Genomic DNA, 14,638 nt, shown 5'->3' on the forward strand with positions numbered 1-14,638 from the left:
TTCAACACTTGCTGTTTTTAGTATCCTTTTGGGGTGATTAAAAAAAAAGAAATGTGACAAAATATTTCTTAATGTTTATTTATTTTTGAGAATGAAAGAGCACACAGGAAGGGCAGAGAGAGGGAGACAGAGGATCGCACACAGGCCCCTTACTGCCAGCACACAGCCTGATATGGGGCTCGAACCCACAAACATCATGGCCAGAGCCAAAATCAAGAGTAGGACACTTTATTGACTGAGCCACTCAGATGCCGCTAAAATATTTTCTTTTAATTTTTTTTGCATGTGATTTTTAATTAAATGTTTTACTTTTAGGTAATTATTGATTTGTGTGCTTCTGTAAAAAAAAAAAAAAAAAAAAAAGTATTGCAAAGAAATCCAATCCCATGTGCGCCTTAATGTGGCAAAACCTTGCAAAACTATAGTTAAGTATCACAACCAGGATATTGACACTGATACATTCCACTGATCCTATGCAGAGTGCTGCAGTTTTCCTGGATTTATTTTTGTGTGTGGGTGTGTGTGGGTATGTACACACACATGTCTTTAGTTCCATGAAGTTTTATCACAGATTGTACATTGAAGTTTTAGAGTATGTGGCTTAGATGTGTCTATTTCCAAGATGCTATTATTTTTATAAATCCTAGTCCCAAAATAATCCTTTTAACTTTATGTGACAAACATATAAAGATAATAGGAGGAAGAGTGTATCTTATCATGTTTAAACTAGACTTAGGCGTCTGACTCTTGATCTCAACTCAGGTTTTGATGTCAGCGTTGTGAGTTCATGCCCCACGTTGGGCTCTCTACTGAGCATAATGCTTACTTAAAAAAAATTTTTTTTAAAGTAAATAAAAATAAAAACTAGATCTTTGCATTGAACAACTTACCCAACCTGTATCCTTTAACATTTTTGTCATTCACTGTATGATTAGAGAATGATATATGAATATTTATTTTTACCAAACTCATTTCTTCTCTTTAATATTTAGAATTAGATACAGTTTTCTTTATAGCATTATCACTGGAGAAATAGGACATACTTTAAGAACTTTACTATTAATACTTGAAGACAATAATTGAGGGAAAATAATAGTGTTCATTTGAAAATTCACTATTTTGCCTACAACCTTCATATTTACTGGTTTTATAAAATAAAAGAAAGATCATAAGGCATTTTCATTAAGGGTAATAAGACTCCACATTTGGTTATGTAGTATTGCATTGCTAAATCATAGAGAATAAAATGAGCTTAAACATTTGCAAAGCAAATTATCCAACCCTTAGGTACATATTTGCCATTATATTTTATGCCACTTAAATGATTTATTATTTCTTGTTCACATTCATACATTATTCTGATTTACAGAGTCTGTACTTCCTAGAACAAGAATGCTTTTTCCCCCCACAAATCCTCCCTAATCTCATTTGTAGGAAGAGATTCAAAGAAAATTTTCTAAGTTAGAAGATTCTTCCTTTTAACAATAAATGGAGCGGGATACCCAGAACAAAAGAATTTGCACTGAATTGAAAGAGCTTCTTTACACAAATTAAGTAAGGAAATTTTCTCCTTGATAGAGAAAAACTAATGCAACCACGTTCTTAATAGAGAACAGGAAAGATGTTCATAAGCAGGTTTCTGATAATGGCATGGCCTGCACTTTCTCCTTTGTTTCAACAGAGACCTCATAAAGACAATTCAGTTTTTTCGTTTTTAGATAATGATCTGAAGTCAAATGATGGCTACACTGAGCATACTGAATTATTAAGGAAACCTTAATCAAGCCCATTCTCATTTGCTCACTTTTTCAATACTGTTGTTTGACAATAGTAAAAACAAACAACTACACTAATAATAACACCTGATGATTATTATAACCCTTATTAATGGCAGTTACTATATACCAAGTTCTCTTCTACGTATGTTAATCTCTCTAATCCTTTGTAACTATTTCTATTCCATTTTTTAGGCTTTCCTACTTTTTTTTTTAAAGATTTTATTTTTCTTTAAATGTTTACTTATTTTGAGAGACAGCAAGCACTGGCGGGGCAGAGAGAGAGGGGAAGAGAAGGAGAGTCCCAAGCAGGCTCCATTCTCACTGTAGGGCTCAGACTCACGAACTGTGAGATCATGCCCTGAATCAAAAATCAAGAGTCGGTCACTTAACCAACTGAGCCACCCAGGTGCCCCTAAGATTTTATTTTATTTTTTCAGTAATCTCTGTACCTCACAGGGGCTCAACCTCACAACCTCGAGATCGAGTTGACTCCCCACCAACTGCCCCAGCAAGACACGCCTAAGCTTTCCTACTTCCCATCTTTTCTGTTACTGAACTTTCCATGGTCTCTTCTTTTCCTTTCCTTCTGATTTTGTTTTCATGTATGTGAGTTTATTTTTTACGCTTTCTTTCTTTCTTAGTTCTGTGAACTGACATTTCATCTCCCCATCACACCTCTGAGATATTTTATTTCTACTTTGTTGTTTTCAAAGATAGAGGAAAGTGCTTCTTACGTTTCTAAAGCACTTGGTTAATGTCTCCCTCGGTTCCATGGCTTCTGCTTTTTGGGAGTGTCTGTGGAGGAGAGGGGAGGGGCTAGTTTTTCATCTAGGCTTTTTTTTCTTAGAGAAGCAGTGTGGTACTGTGTACTGTGTTCCTTTTTGGGGAAACATATTTATCACTAAAAAAATTACTTTTCCCTTGGACAAGTTCTTCACCATAGATATTTTGGCAGGAATGTTTGTTAGAGTTCTAGGCTTACTGATTTCAATGAAGAAAAGGCTTTGGTCCTCTCTACTACCTCACATTAAACCTGCTTCATGAAAACATGACTTAGGGGCCCCTGGGTGGCTCAGACAGTTAAGTGTCAGACTCTTGACTTTTGCTCAGGTCATGATCTCACAGTTCGTGAGGTCAAGCCCTGCATCAGGTTCTGCCTTGACAACGCAGAGCCTGCTAGGAATTCTTCCTCTCCCCCTCTCTCTCCCCTCTTCCGGGCTCAAGCTCATGTGCTCTCTCTCTCAAAATACATAAATAAACTTAAAAGTATATTTTTAAACATGACTTAATTCTTTGAGTTCTGTAGCTGTTTCTGTTCTCTGAAACAAACTGTTTCCATCAGGGCTTATTTGGCCCTCCCAGATCACTCAGCTCCCGCACACATGGTTGTATACACAGAGTAGGCTTTATACCCTACATTGTCAGGCAGCGTATTTTTCCTGGTTATTTCTGAGACCTACTGTCCTTTGAGTCCTTTTGCCCCTGACGTTGCTCTGCTTGGCCTTTTGTCCCCAGTTGCTTCCAGATGACCCTGCTCAACCTCAGCTTTTGGAAAACTTACACATATTTTGGTGACTATGTATTGTTCTGGTCTTTTTGTTTTTTAAAGATGGAGTTGGCTGTATATGATTTTTTAATATTCACTATGTTTTTTAAAAATAGTCTTATTGAGGTCTAACTTACCTTCTACCACAGTCTTCCCTGTATGTGTACAGGTTATAAATATTTAGTAAATTTGTACAGTTGTGCAACCATTAACAAATCTAGTTTTCTCAACATTGCATTGCTCCAAAAGTGACTTCGTTATGACTGTTTGCAGTCAACTCCTTACTGTTTCTTTGAAGATGTAATTGCTGAAATGGAAGTCCTTTACTTATATGGCTATGACCATTCCAAAAATTATCTATGCTATGTTTTCATTATTCATAAATTGCAGGGGGAAATGGAAGGTTAATAGAAGACTAATAATAATATACACCTATATCTTGGCACTTACTCTTCTGCTCTCGAATTTTTATAATAGAGTTTTCCATAGCTTCTTAGGTAATTTTCTTTTCCGAGAGTAAGATTTGGCTGGGGTGGGGCAGTTGAAGCACTGGCGTCTGTCAGGACACACTGATGTTAATTGTTCTGCGATTTCGTTGGTTGGAAATGCTTTTCCCCTTCCCAGGTCAATCTCTGGAAGCTGCATGAAATCAATTGAACGTTCTATAAAGAAGAAGAAGCCCACCTGCATGGGAGGTCCTGAATTATTTCAAACAAGCTAATACAATTTTAAACGTACATTTTACACTTTTTCTTAAAACCATTTTGCTACATTCACAATTTAGTGTGATAAGTAATAAAACCAGCTACTTATTCTGGTTGTAGTTGTGATCTCTTAGATTTCAGTTGACCCTGGGTTAAATCACTGAAGCATGAACCTTGGTTTCCTGAAATTTCCACAATAACTTATTTTTCTTATAGTAAAATGTGGAGGACTGTTGTTAGCAGAAGATGCCTCAGTGGCACGTTGTATATATTGGAGCACTGAGTGCATGCAGTCAAATTGTAACTATTTCCAGGCATTTCCAGAGATGAGTGAAGATGAGGCAAGCCAATGAAAGGGTGCCACTCTCCTCAGAAAAGGCCTAGCTGAAAAGAACAGCATCAGGAAGAGACTGGCAAATCCTTGAGCTGTTACTTATGTACAGTTGCCGTTTACTGGGTGTTTTCTATATGCCAGACACAATGTTAAGCATTGTGTATATATTTTTCTTATAGAGCAACATTTTAACATACATTGTGGCAGTTAACATTTTCCTCTATAGATAAGGAGGCTGAGATTTAGACAGCTTGGCTAGGAAATGGCTTCGAAAGGTGGAGCCAGTACGCAAATCCCGATCTGGCTAACTCCACAGCCAGGCTCTTACACGTTCTCACATTTACGCTGTATAGCTTGGGCCTCCCTACATATAAAAGTAGGAAATTTGGATACATTCTGTGTCTCTTCATGGAAAACATGGCATAAATTCAAGACGCTTTCACCATTACCGTACTTCCTGGAATGTGTCTGAATACATGATTTCCAAGGATTGCCTCCATCATGGTCTTTGTCTATTTGTAATATTTCTGTAAAGGATTACATTAGAAAGATAAGGACCATGGGATACAAGTTGGGTTATAATGATGTGAGTGACATGAGTTAGACATTTCAATACTTAGATAGTATTTATTTGATAACAAAATGTCACCTTTATCAAATAGTGCAGTATCCATCACTTAATAGCACTAAAAGAGCAAGATTCAGTCAGCAATTTCCCAGTTTGCCTCTGACCATTGCTTCCTGTTGAATTTAGCATTGCCCCTTCTTCTTAGTATTGTAAAGCGTGCCTTAAGAAAGAATAGTTTCATATAGCCAATATCTTTTACAGATTGTATAGTCTTTTATAAGTGATCAGAAATGTTTTTTTTTTTACCTTCTTGTGTACAAATGAAAAAAAGCTTGGAAAATGAAATAAAGTAAAATATTGAAAGCAATTTCAGGTAAAAAGTAATAATAGCACAAAAATGGAGATGTAACAGCTCACTGAAAATAATAAATTTAATTTGATTTATCATCATTCAGAATGTTAAATAAAAATTACCATGTGTTTTGAGGGGAAAAAATGGATGCAGTTAAACTGCCTTGAGTCAAGTCCAAAATCCTTCTCAAAATATCCACTGTGATAGTCTTCAAAGTTACATGATGGTGATTTGAAAACCTCAGTATCTCAGCTGAAATACTGGAGATAAAGATGCTGCTACAGTGTAGGTCCTACCCCTTTTAGGTGACCTATTTGGAAAACTTCTATGATTTATACCCTCTCTCTCTCTCTGTCTTTCTGTCTTCCCCCCCTCCTTTCCTCCTCTCCACCCACAACTTCACACATATTTATATACATACATATCAGAAAAACCTACCTAATTCTACAGACATGTAAATCACAGTTTCAAAATAATTTTTTATTAATTGGAGTACGATAGACAAACATATCTTAAGTAACATTTCAGTGAATGCTCACAAGTAGAATATGTACGTGTCACCAGGGGCTGGATCAACAAATAGAACATTAGCAGCACTCCAGAGCTCCCTGCCGTCTTTCTTGAATTTTTATTACTATTCTAACAGCTAATAGTATTGGTTAACTTTACCTGTTTCTGAATGCCACGTAAGTAGAGTCAAACACAATGTATTCTTTTCTGTATTCACTTGTTTGTGAGATTTGTCCACATGGTGTAGTAGTGCATTATTTTAATTGATTTATATTTGTTATTATATGAATATATGACATTAATTTATACTCTTAATACACTTTTGGGTTGGTTTCATTTGGGAGTATTTTGAATAATTCTGCTATCAAAATTCTTATATATATATTTTAGGTGTATGGATGGATGTATTTATACTGGGTATGTATCTAAAAGTAAAGTTACTGAGTCATAGGAAATGTGTGTGGTCATCTTAGTGGATACATTTTCCACACGGGTTGAACCAAGTTACAAACTCATCACCCGTGTATGAGAACTCCAAATCCTGACAATGCATTATCCATCTGTTCAGTTTCAGCCGTTCTTATAGATCTGTAATGTTATCACAGTATTACTTTAAATTGCATTACTCTGATGATGAATGAGTTAGAGAATGTTTTTGTATGTTAATTGTCCATTTGCATATTCTCTTTTGTGAGGCACCCATTAAGGGTTTGGATTTTTTTTTTTACCCCATTTTTCAGCTGGATTTGTCCTTTCTTACTAATTTGTACAAGTTCATTACATATTCAGGGTATTAGTCCTTTTTGGTAAGATCGGTTAAAAAATGTCTTCTCCCACTCTGTAGTTTACCTTTGTGTGTGTGTGTGTGTGTGTGTGTGTGTGTGTGTGTGAGAGAGAGAGAATTCTTTTTTTTTTCAAATGTATATAATTTACCCTTTATAATCTTCTAATGATATTTTTGAGGAACAGAGGTATTACTTTTAATGTAGTCCAATGCATCCATCTGTTTTTGTGGTTGGTATGTTGTGTCGTATTTAAGAGTTCTTCACCCAATCAAAAGCCATGCACATATTTTCTTGGGTAAGCTTTTTTATTTATATCAACAATCCATCTGGGATGGATTTTCTGTGTGGGGGCGGAGGGAGGGAGGGGATCAGTTTTTCCTTTTTTCCACTTGAGTATCCAACTGTCCTTGCATTATTGACAGAAAAGACCATCCTTTCTCCGCTCTTCAGTGTCTTTATTTGTTGTAAATCAAGAGATGTTGTAAATCATGTATAAGTTTATTTATGGATTATTTTAGTCCTTTGTTCTATCAGAATCATACTGTCTAAATTTTGTAACGTTTTAATCTGTGGTATATCTTTTTTAACATTGTCTTGAATATCCTCACCTTTTCATTTCTATATAAATTTTATTTTTTATTATTTTTAAAATGTTTACTAATTTTTGAGAGAGAGAAGGAGCTAGAGCATGAGCGGATGAGGGGCAAAGAGCAGGGGAGACACAGAATCCAAAGCAAGCTCTAGGCTCTGAGCTGTCAGAACAGAGCCCAGCAAACATGGGGTTTGAACTCAGAACAGTGAGATCATGACCTGAGCCAAAGTCAGATGCTTAACTGACTCAGCAACCCAGGCGCCCCTTATTTCTATGTAAATTTTAGAATCATCCTATTAATATCAAGAGCAACATTTTGTTTTTAATAAAGGGTGGGACTTGTATTGGATTGCATTAAACCTATATATCAAATTGAGAAGAATTGGCATTTCACAGTATATTTTAAACATTTGCAAATATAATCTAGCTATATATAAAGCAGATAATATATCAGGATAAGGATGGGTTTAGTCAGTGGATAAAATGGTTGTTTAATATTGGAATTTCAATTAGTGACTCACCATAACAGAAAGAAAAAAAAAAAAGATGTCACACAGTCTTCTCAATGGATGCAGGAGAAAACCTTTGATCAACTTGAAATCTCATTCATGATAAAAGCTCTTAGCAAACTAGAAATAAAAAGGAATTTATGTAATGTTTTAAAGAGAGAAATTGACAACTTCTTCTCTGAGTCTGGTATTGGAACAAGGTTGTGCTCTACCACATTTTACTGAAGGTCCTGGCCCAAAATAAGGAAACTAACTCAGACTTGTGACTTCTCAGTTGGCTTCTGCAGATTGAGAGTTCCCAAAGACAAGAAGTGGAAGCTGCCAATCTAGAAACTGGCAGTGTTGTCTCTAGCATGGTCTCTTAGTTTAAGTAGTGACAGAATCACTGAGGTCCAAGAGAAAGGGACAAAGACCGCATCTCTCATTGGGAGGAGCGTCAGAGAATTTATCACCACTGTTCTGCCACAAGTTCTTTTACATGAGATAGAGGTTAGTTAGTTTTTGCAGTAAACTTGGGCCCTAGCTTGATTGACTAAAATATAATTAGTCATTAATTTGCTTCCTTGATGTCTTCCTCGGCTGTACTTCACTGTTTTCAGCATTGATGTTGCTATGGAAAATGTTGTGATAAGATTTGCTCTTTTCCTACTCAGAGCCAAAGTGGGTTTTGTTTGTTCATTCTGCTCTTTTTTCTCTTGGTCTAATGACACATATATATATATATCTGCCTCTATTTTAAAGGGAACATGTCCCATAGATCTATCTTACATATATTATTTTATCTTCTTAAGTATATAGCCATGTATATTGAATATATATTCAAACTTTTGAATGCATATAAATATATTTATGTGTGTGCAGATATATACAAAGATTTATATCTCCAAACTTTTAACCTCTCTTTTATGTTTCCATTGTTTTTCTAAGTTTTCTCAAGTCTCTTCCTCCTGTGTTTTCCACAAATCTCTTTCTTGGATTCTTATAATGTGATCATCTTTCATTTTATTTCTTTTTTTTTAAGCTCATGTATCTATATCTTGAGTTCTTATTTATTTTTTTAATGTTTTTTATTTATTTTTGAGAGAGAGAGAGTGAGAGCGAGCAAGGGAGGGTCAGAGAGAGAGAAAGAGAGAGAGAGACACAGAATCCAAAGATAGACTCCAGGCTCTGAGCTGTCAGCACAGAGCCCGACATGGGTCTCAAACCCACGAACTGTGAGATCACGACCTGAGCTGAAGTTGGACACTCAACCAACTGAGCCATTCCAGGTGCCCTTGAGTTCTTATTTTAGGGAGATTGTATTTTCTTTCACTTATTTGATTTGTCTATAATTTTTACTTGCTTTGGGTATGTATTCATAAGTGTGCAATATTCTTTTCCTCTTTATTCATCAATATACTTACAGCTGTCTCGTGTCACTGTTGCGGCTGGCAGCTCTCCTTCTGTACTGCTGCCGCCACCGCCTCCTTTTCCTTCTCCAATGGGCCTTCTGTTGAATGCATGTAATGGAGGTTTCTTTATTGACTGAGAAAGAAGGAAGAGTCAGCTGGCAGTTTGAAGTATGATCTCATAACTCTACATTTTTCCTCATTTTTTTTCCATTTGAAATAGTGAACTTGTTATACATTAGCATAGAAACTTTCTGGCTCAGAAGGATGTCAAACATCTAATTTTGGACACGATCCTTTAGATCAATAGTGTAGATCAATATAATTTCTGTTCCACCTTACCTTAACAAGAACTTACTCTGGGGGTGCCTGGGTGGCTCACTCAGTTGGGCGTCTGACTTCAGCTCAGGTCTTGCAATTCATGAATTCGAGCCCCACATCAGGCTCTCTACTGTCAGCTTGGAGCCTGGTTTTCAGATCCTTTGTCTCTCTGTCTCTGTCTCTCTCTCATTCTGCCCCTCTCCCCACTCATGCATACACATTATTTCTTTCTCTCGAAAATAAATAAGTAATAAAAAAAATTAAGGGAAAAAAAGAACTTCCTCTATAAAGATGGTATATCAGAATGCTCAATAAAGCTATGTCACCTCTGGGGCTGGTATGGCCATTCCAAGCAACAGATCATGGGGTTTATTCCTCAGGGTAAACCCCCTATTTTGGAAAACCCATGCTCTCTCCACTCTGCGTCTCCCTCACAATGATCCTTTATGGGGTTTTGATATTCAATTCTTATTTTCTTTGATATTTTGGGTTGATTTCAAAAGGAAGAGAGGGACAAAGATTCTTTACTTTGGAATACATAGCTGGACTTTGGTGCGCACTATTTGTATATAAACAGGAGGTTAAGTTGCAGTATTTGAGGGTGCAGATTTCACATTTTAAAATTTGACATTTCTTTTAAATATAAATTTTACAAGTCATTTTTGTTATGAAATGCCATATAAGTAATTTTTATTAAATATTTTAAGTTTAGAGGTTTTCACTTGTTGCTTTGTTTTTAAATTTTAAATTATAACATCTTGATTTCTTTTACTTTCCAGATGCAACAATTGTTCCATGAAAATTACGAACATAATCGGAAGGGTTACATCCAAGACCTTCACAACAGCAAAATCCACGCCGCCATAACGCTTCACCCCAACAAAAGGCCCGCCTACCAATACAGGCTTCACAATTACATGCTCAGCCGCAAAATTTCGGAACTTCGCTACCGCACCATCCAGCTCCACCGGGAGAGTGCTCTGATGGGCAAGCTCAGTAACAGTGAAGTGAGCAAGGAGGACCAGCAGCTGGGAGTGATGCCTTCCTTCAACCACTTCCAGCCTAGGGAGAGAGATGAAGTGATAGAATGGGAATTCCTGACAGGGAAACTCCTTTACTCAGCATCTGAGAACCAGCCCCCTCGACAGAGCATCAACAGCATCCTGAGAACAGCGCTGGATGACACGGTTCTACAGGTGATGGAGATGATCAATGAAAATGCCAAGAGTAGGGGACGGCTCATTGACTTCAAGGAAATTCAGTATGGCTACCGCAGGGTTGATCCCATGCACGGGGTGGAGTACATTTTGGATTTGCTCCTCTTATATAAAAGACATAAGGGGAGGAAACTGACTGTGCCAGTGAGACGTCATGCCTATCTTCAGCAGTTGTTCAGCAAGCCTTTCTTTAGAGAAACTGAAGAGCTAGACGTCAGCAGGCTCGTGGAGAGCATTAACAGTGACACTCAGTCATTCTCCTTTATATCTAATTCTTTAAAGATATTGTCTTCTTTTCAAGGTGCCAAAGACGTGGGAGGGCACAATGAAAAGAAAATACACATTCTTGTTCCTCTCATTGGAAGGTATGACATTTTCTTGAGATTCATGGACAACTTTGAAAAAACTTGTCTCATTCCAAAGCAGAATGTAAAGCTGGTCATCACCCTTTTCAGTAGGGATTCTGGCCAAGACTCCAACATGCATATGGAGCTGATCAAGGACTATCAGAACAAGTACCCTCAAGCAGAAATGATCCTGATCCCGATGAAGGGAGAATTTTCCAGAGGTCTTGGTCTTGAAATGGCTTCTTCCCAATTTGACAATGATACTTTGCTGCTATTTTGTGATGTTGACTTGATCTTCAGAGGAGACTTTCTCCAACGATGCAGAGACAATACAATTCAGGGACAACAGGTGTACTACCCTATCATCTTTAGCCAATATGACCCAAAGGTAACCAATGGGGGAAATCCTCCCGCTGATGATGACTTTGTCTTCTCAAAGAAGACTGGATTTTGGCGAGACTATGGCTATGGAATTACCTGTATTTATAAAAGCGATCTTCTGGGTGCAGGTGGATTTGATACCTCAATACAAGGCTGGGGACTGGAAGATGTCGATCTCTACAATAAAGTCATTCTATCTGGCTTAAGGCCCTTCAGAAGCCAAGAAGTAGGAGTGGTGCATATTTTCCATCCAGTTCATTGTGACCCTAACTTGGACCCTAAGCAGTATAAGATGTGTTTAGGATCCAAGGCAAGTACTTTTGCCTCAACCATGCAACTGGCTGAACTGTGGTTGGAAAAACATTTGGGTGTCAGGTATAATCGAACTCTCTCCTGACAGTCCAGGCAACACGTATTGCCTTTTTAAAGGGGAGTTTACCTCATTGTTCGTTGTTGTTATTTTTATTTTATTATTGTTATTTTTATTATTATAATTATTATTGTTATAATTTTATTTTGTTATCCGGGTCTTAAACTACTCTTGGTTGTCTTCCAAAGGGTGTTTTTTGACCTCAAACAAGAAGAGTCTACAGTTCACTGATATTTCAGATTTCTACTGAAGTCAATTCTATATTACTTTTATATATCTTTATCCAAGATTGAGTTAAATCGTAGCAATCAAATGACTTTTGAAGCTCATTCATCGTGAGAGACAGCTTAAAAGAATGTTCTCTTGGGGCTTAAAGATGCAATATCGACTTTTATTTCGTTTGTTAAATTCAATGTGATACACATATTTACTGGTGAAAGGTACCACAAAAGTGCTTTATGCTTCCTTTGGGGAAGGGACTCTGTAACATAAACTTGAGTTTTGTAATTTATACAAGGACTTAAATATATAGACAATAATTTTCTTCATCTTTAGAATTTTTAAAGTAAATGAACACTTATGATTGTATGTTTATTTTTTAAAAAAGTTTTAAAAATTGAGGAGTTTTGTTCCACAAGCAACCGGTACGGGCTACCCTGGTCTTCAACAATTATGTACTCCTCACAACTGTCTGCTATAAATGCGAATGAACTTTATTTTCTCAAGGAAATATGATTTAATTAAATATTCATGTACATTTTAGAAGCTTTATGAAACGATGTCCTTCATTTGCTGGCAAGAAGATAAAATATGACAGAACCTGGTTATTTATAATAAAACACAGGTATAACAGTAATCTTTTTCAAAAACACTGAGAAGTTTGTGTTGTTTCCTTTCAGTCATACTTGATGTATTTCTTAGGGTTCATACTCACCAAAATGTGCTTACTATATAGACTGGAAAAGTTTGCAAGGAACTATGGGTATACTGTTTGTTTTATTATGCTTTAAATCCTGGCCTTCACAACTGACTAAAAGGAGTGGCTTCTTTATTCAATAACTTACATTCCAGGAGAAGCATTCTTCCTCAATCTTTTCATCTTTGTGATCAAACTGAACCAAGAACAGGTCAGAAACTGCCTTTAATTTGGGTTAATTTGGGTTCTCACAGAATGTAGCATATTGTGCATACTGTTCTACACTCTGGTTTTCTTTTTTTTTTTTTGCAAAATAGGATTAAAGTTTGCATCAAAATTGATTTGAGAGTTGTTCTCAGTTGCTACCATTATTTGAAACTGATTGCCAGGAGGCCATACAGCCTTTGCCTTAGCGATGGGTTTTGTACAGGGTAATAGTCTCTCTTAGTGAGGACATTCGGGGGGCCTCAAAAAAAATATAACATTGCTTAATGTTGTGACAAATATGATGGCACTCTCCTTGACCATAACATATAATCTTAATAATGTCAGACTCATTAGAAAGGAAGTAATGGCACTTTTAGACGTTAAAAGTCTTGACAGGGCCAACGATTCAGAATTGATCTCTGCTCTAATATTTTCTGGCCTTCATAAACCCTTACTTTAATAGCATATTTTCCTGTGGCTTAGCTTTGTTAGTGGGTTTTATTTTCCTGAGCAGTCAATATATTAGCATGCAGTAAAGACAGTCATTTGGGAAGATCTATTGCAAACTAATAATTGTTAATGATTTCATTAATGAAGAAAAGAAATCAAGGTCTCTCATCTATTTAACCGAGACAACTGAAAAACAGCCGAGTCGTGAGGCTGCTACCCAGGGATGCAGTGGCATTCTCCGTCATACTCATGAAATTCTACTGATGAAGCAAGGAAATGCAGAGATCGCATCTGAACCTAATTACATACACGCATACTGCACTAAAATTAATATAAGTGCATTTAAGTTCTATTTTGTGACTTTGCTTTAGGCTTTCCTGTGACTTTTTTCAGGCACTGTAATATTTCCTGACTGAAGATTTTTTGAAATTGTACAGTGAAATTGAGTGTTTTCTTCTCTGTGCAATGTCTGTTATTTAAAGCTCCTTTAAGATTGAAGGGCAACGCAGCGTGAAGTCAGCTGAAGCATCATATACGTATGTTACCGCCATTACCTTACGTGGGTAGCTGTGAGTGTCCTGGATAAGCATCATTCCAATAACAATTCCATCTTAATGATCATCTTCTGTCCACTCATACCATCCTATGCATTTTACTTGCATTGTCCTTTTATTTATTTATTTTTTTTAGTTTATTTATTTATTCTGAGAGAGAGAGCATGAGCAGGGGAAGGGCAAACAGAGAGAGGGAGAGAGAGAATCCCAAGCAGACTACACACTCAGTGTGGAGCTCAACATGGCGCTCAATCTCATGAACCATGAGATCATGGCCTGAGCCACTACCAAGAGCTCCATGCTTCACAGACTGAGCCACCCAGGTGCCCCCACTTGCATTGTCTTTTTAAGTGTACTCCTCTCAACGTGTCTCAGAATATTGATATTATTTTCTTTATTCAACAGCTATGGAAACTGAGGCCATGAATAATGAAGTAACATGTCCTGAGTAACACTCCTGGCATACTGTTGTTAAGATTTAAGCTAACTCTTGTCCAGATCTGGAGCACCTATCTTTCCACGTGAACCCAAGGCTCCTCAGCGGTTGGGGTGATGTAGAAGAGAGTGGGCAAAGGTCTGGCTGACACCATGAACATGGTCGATCCGCCATTCAGCTTTCATCTGCTATATGCTCATTATGGGCCACACTAAATTTGCGGATGTTTGCACAGTGAGAGCCTGTTCAGGTTTTTCATCCCAGCCCTCTACCACTTTGCTAGCTCCTGAGTAAGCACTGTATTGGGAAAAGGTTTCTTCTATTTGCTTGCTCACAGGTCACTGGGTATCAACCAGTAGAAAAAAGTGCTTGA

The 14,638-nt window shown here is 37.0% G+C and overlaps 1 protein-coding gene across 1 annotated transcript in view; it reads left to right on the plus strand.

Annotated features, from left to right (window-relative positions):
* CHSY3 (chondroitin sulfate synthase 3) overlaps positions 1–12,577 on the plus strand; it is a gene marked incomplete at its 5' end in the record, with an annotated part of 290,598 nt that extends 278,021 nt beyond the window's left edge. The window contains one exon of the mRNA XM_029941163.1: positions 10,167–12,577. Within this exon, the coding sequence (XP_029797023.1) occupies positions 10,167–11,729 (1,563 nt within the window). The remainder of the gene's footprint in view (positions 1–10,166) is intronic.
* Between the last annotated feature and the right edge of the window lie 2,061 nt (positions 12,578–14,638).

The sequence above is a fragment of the Suricata suricatta genome, chromosome 6 (genome assembly GCF_006229205.1).
Source record: "Suricata suricatta isolate VVHF042 chromosome 6, meerkat_22Aug2017_6uvM2_HiC, whole genome shotgun sequence".
Classification (NCBI taxonomy): domain Eukaryota; kingdom Metazoa; phylum Chordata; class Mammalia; order Carnivora; family Herpestidae; genus Suricata; species Suricata suricatta.